At 35.4% G+C, this 4338-nt stretch overlaps 1 protein-coding gene across 1 annotated transcript; it reads right to left on the reverse strand.

Moving 5' to 3' along the window:
- Nucleotides 1-1479: 1479 nt before the first annotated feature.
- On the reverse strand, nucleotides 1480-4024 carry LOC143588996 (lecithin-cholesterol acyltransferase-like 1). Its single transcript, XM_077069865.1, has 2 exons — nucleotides 3511-4024; nucleotides 1480-2450 (listed from the first exon to the last, which is right to left on the reverse strand). Exons 1-2 carry the CDS (start codon nucleotides 3927-3929, stop codon nucleotides 1535-1537), a joined length of 1335 nt encoding a protein of 444 aa, XP_076925980.1. The 5' UTR covers nucleotides 3930-4024; the 3' UTR covers nucleotides 1480-1534.
- Between the last annotated feature and the right edge of the window lie 314 nt (nucleotides 4025-4338).

A 4338-nucleotide genomic window follows, 5' to 3' on the forward strand; every position in this document is an offset into this window, starting at 1 on the left:
ACGGTCAACCACCTTAAGTTAATCAACCATCGCCACCTAGGGTTTTCAAACACGCAAATGATGTCAAATGCAACCAACCGACTGCTACCGTAGCCTGGGGTTTTAAAATCGACCTCCATAAACAGTATACGATGAACCGAATGTGAATCAAAGAACATGCAACCTACCAGACGACGACGCCACAAACGAAAAATCCTAATTCACAATTGCTTAAAATTGCATCCCTAATCGAGATGAAAGCATCCGGAGATGAAGGCGGTGGTTTTGGTCAGAGAGGGAGGATGAAGGCGGTGGACTTGCAAGTTCCAACATACAATTGATGACTGAAGAATAAAAAGAAAAGTGAAAAAAAGATGTCAGGGGATTACGTGGAAAGTAGAAACACGTGGAGGTATGAAGACTAAACAACAAATCTCATAACTTTATAAAAAGTTAATGTACAACTTTAGAAGCATAGAGTATAAAAAACACTGCACAAAACACTTACAAAGCATGTTGTACAACTAATGATGCACAACATTAGTTGTAATTGTAAATATATAAATATATATTACAAAAAGTAGTTGTATGGACCACTTGTCCAAAAACTAGCAGATTCGTGAGCGAATTCAGTTCTGCATCATTTGCATGTGTTCATTTTGGCCAATAATTTTAATATCTCATTTACCGTAGAACTTAGCTCTTGATCCTCAATGATTTCATTATTTCAAGCGTTATACAAAATTATTAACGACGTCGATTTTTTTCGATTCCATATATATCTAGACATGATATAGTTTGTTGAGATCTCTTTTATTTTCGGGTACATGAGGTTCTCTTCTAGAACCATCATGTCTATCGTCTCTTAAAGAGAATATTTCATTATACTTTAACTTGACCATTTTCATTACTTGCTCCAGTTTCGAGGATTTATATTCTTGAATCGAATAGTCTAACACGCTTTAGGCGTGCCATAAACTCATTACTAGTGTATGGTTGTCCTTTCAATAACATTAATCGGAGCACTAGCAGTTGTTATATGTGACTTAGCTAGTCACTCTATTTAGGCCAATGAATGCATCTAGTAGTTAATTTGCTAATTTTTGTAAATGAATTATCTTTTTAACTTGAGGATCAACATAATGATAATTCATTACAACTTTTAATTTTCCAACTGCTTCTTATTTCCCTCTCATGTTGGAAATATTATTTTGTTTAAGTAAAAATCAATATTGAGTCGTAAACAAATCCCATGTTGATGACTCTAAATACATAATTATCAATACTTTTCAATATCCAACATATATTCCCAACCTTCCTTGATGTCTCATATTTGTGCACTGTGTTGGAGTAATTGCAATGTGTATATACTATAAGTAATAATTTAATTTATTCGTATAAGAGCCTATTTGGTGTATGCAGCTTCACTTATAAATAAGCTTAAGTTTAATCTCGGCTTGCTAAAACTTAGCGAGCTGGTCTCAAATAACTTATAAACGAGTTGAGTATCATAAGAAGATTTATTACGTGATGTATAAATATAATTTTCTAGTGTTTACAAACTCGAAACAAGTGGCAAAGAAGACATCTCGGAATTGATAGCTTCAATTTCACCGATTATTAAAGCCAACGCGTTGTCATCTGTAAGTATATTCGTATGAGAAACCCCATAAACCTTAATCACCTTCAACTTCTGATCTTTCTCATCCTTCCACTCATCCTCCAAAGCCAACAAGCTAACCATATTAACCGTTCCGTCTCCATCCCCGTACGCAATGTCTGGCTGCTTATCGAACCCGTCTTCCCCATAATACAATGTTTCGGGTGTTGAGACGCCATTTCCAACTATACAAGTCACGGGCACTTGCGGTGCAGCCAACTTTCCAACCAAAGGTAGGATACGCGTCTCGTAAGGGTGCACCCCTTCTTCAAACCCGATATCTTGAAGAAATCTTGAAACGTCAAAAGACGAGTAAGTTGCGTTTGGTGTCACGACTAACGGTGTTTCAGGAGGGAAGTGCTTCCGTCGTGGCATGAGCCATAAATTGCTCTCTGAACTCCGTTGCTCGTTTCTGACGAGCAACGGGTTCACCAAGGGAACTCCAAATGCGTTCCCTGAAGCAAAAGTTAACATCTCGTCAACCGTGCCACCCCATGGCGCAGACAATGCAATGAAATGTTTTATGTATTGTTTGTGCCATGATGGTGAGTTACGGTTGAGGAGTTCAAGGGCGAATAGGCCTCCCAGACTGTGGGAGACGAGGATAACGGGAAGTCCGCCATTAGCGTTGCTTGCGTTCTCGATTAACTGTTTTAGGTCTTCGAGGAACGTTGAGCCGACGTGACAAGGTTGTCCTTGTGGTGCCAACCCGTAACGGAAATCATATGGAGCTCCAAAAAGATTTTGGCTGTCTTTGTACCCAAGTTGTTGTATTGATTCCACCAATGGTTCCATGTAACTCGTTATCTTCCTGTAAAATTAGAACATAAATTTACTTCAAATTTAGAGCGTTCAGTAAGAGAAAAGTTGTTTTCATTTTTCAAAAACTATGATAATAAATAAGTTTTTTCTTAAGAGATATATTTGATTACTAAGGGTACTTGGGCATAACTCAAAAAACCCAAATTATTGTAGCCAGTAAGTACCCGTAGACAACTCAAAAACAACCAAATTGATTGGGATGGTGTCCCATGCATCTATACCCAAACTAAGTAACTAACTAAATGTATTTATCAAGCACGCACACAATCATTCATCTTTGAAATCAATTTCAGGTAGTAAAAACTGAAATTAGAAATCAAATCACCAAACCAAGAGGCTGCGGTGTTGATGAGAACACGATAAACCGAATGTGATACCCGAAAGGTGCCCCGAATACCTTAAGTTAGTCTTTATTTGAAAATAAAGATAGTGTTGTATGATATTCTTTTATAATATGTTTTTTATCTTAAAGTTACAGAATAAAAAGATACATTACTTTAAATATACATCGGTTCTCAACAAATTTTTAATGACATGTAAAAAAACAAAACTACACATTAAGTTATTTTTTTATTTAAAATTATTATATACTAAAGAAAAATTAAATTATATGTTAAATAAAAAAAACAAAATTAAATTGACATAATTACTAAAGTAGCCATCTCAAATATCTCTAGCTAATTCCACTTTTGTCAATTTGAAGCAGCTCACACACATAACGACTAACTCAGAAATCACATTCAAACAAAAACAACACTTTCAAAACAAACCAACTTAAAAAAAAAAATAAGAAAGAAAGAATTCAAACTAGAATGAATAATTAAAATGAATGATTGTTATTCACAAACTTTATTTTCTAACATAACTAACTCAGAACCCGACGTTACTTAGTTGGTCATTCAAAAAAAAAAAAACAAAAACAACACATATCCATTTTCAAAACAACCATATCTTAAAAAAAAAATAAACTCAAAACTAGAAAATAAAATGAATGCATGATTGAACTAGATAAATGTTTGTTAACAGTTTAAAACTATATTAAACTTTACTTGAAAGAAGGATCAAGGTAAAGAAGAGACTGAGTAGACCCAAACTGAGTTACCCTAGTCTCCACTCCAGGAGCATTCCTATAATCATCAGCCTCTTGGTCATAATAAAGCGTCATACGTTCAGCAAAACACTCAGTCAAGGGTGCCAACGACACACCAATGTCAACCCACAGCCTGAACCACCCCTCTTTATCCTTCTTAAGCGGGTAGAACCGGTTGCACAACAAACCAGTCCCCTTATACTCTGAAGTTAACCGAGCTTCAAGCTGGTTACCACCGGATCCTGGTATCAGGATAACTGGATGCAGCTGCTGGTTGTTGGTTATTGCTTGGCAAGTGGGTGGCATGATAGCCACCATGGTTGTTGTTATGACCATCATGACTGTGGATACAACGACGAGAACCGTGGCCCCTCCCATAGTAGTTGGATGGGAGAATACTGTCCAAGGTAAAGTTGGAGTTTTGAGATGGACAAAGCGTGGCTGTGAGAGGACGTGTTTTGTGCATAAATATGGTCCATGCATTTTAAATTTTGTGCCAGTTATTAAGAGAGCCAAAGTGTTACGGCCATTTCTGTAATTTCCGTCTAAAATTATACTAAAAATCATTATAATTTTTTCTCTTTTCTTTTAAATTAATAAATAATATTTTTTAAATCATTAACTTTTCTATCTCTTCTACTCGCAACAACTTTAAAAAAATATTAAAAATTTATAGAGTATTACATGAACTTTTCAAACATAAAGAGAAATTACAACATTTTCTCTATCCTTCATTCACAACTCCTTAAACCATTTCCTTAAAGTGAATATCTCATAAAATAATAAT

The sequence above is a fragment of the Bidens hawaiensis genome, unplaced genomic scaffold (genome assembly GCF_021521415.1).
Source record: "Bidens hawaiensis isolate Kalapana, Puna unplaced genomic scaffold, B.hawaiensis_p1.1 tig00037133_1, whole genome shotgun sequence".
Lineage (NCBI taxonomy): Eukaryota > Viridiplantae > Streptophyta > Magnoliopsida > Asterales > Asteraceae > Bidens > Bidens hawaiensis.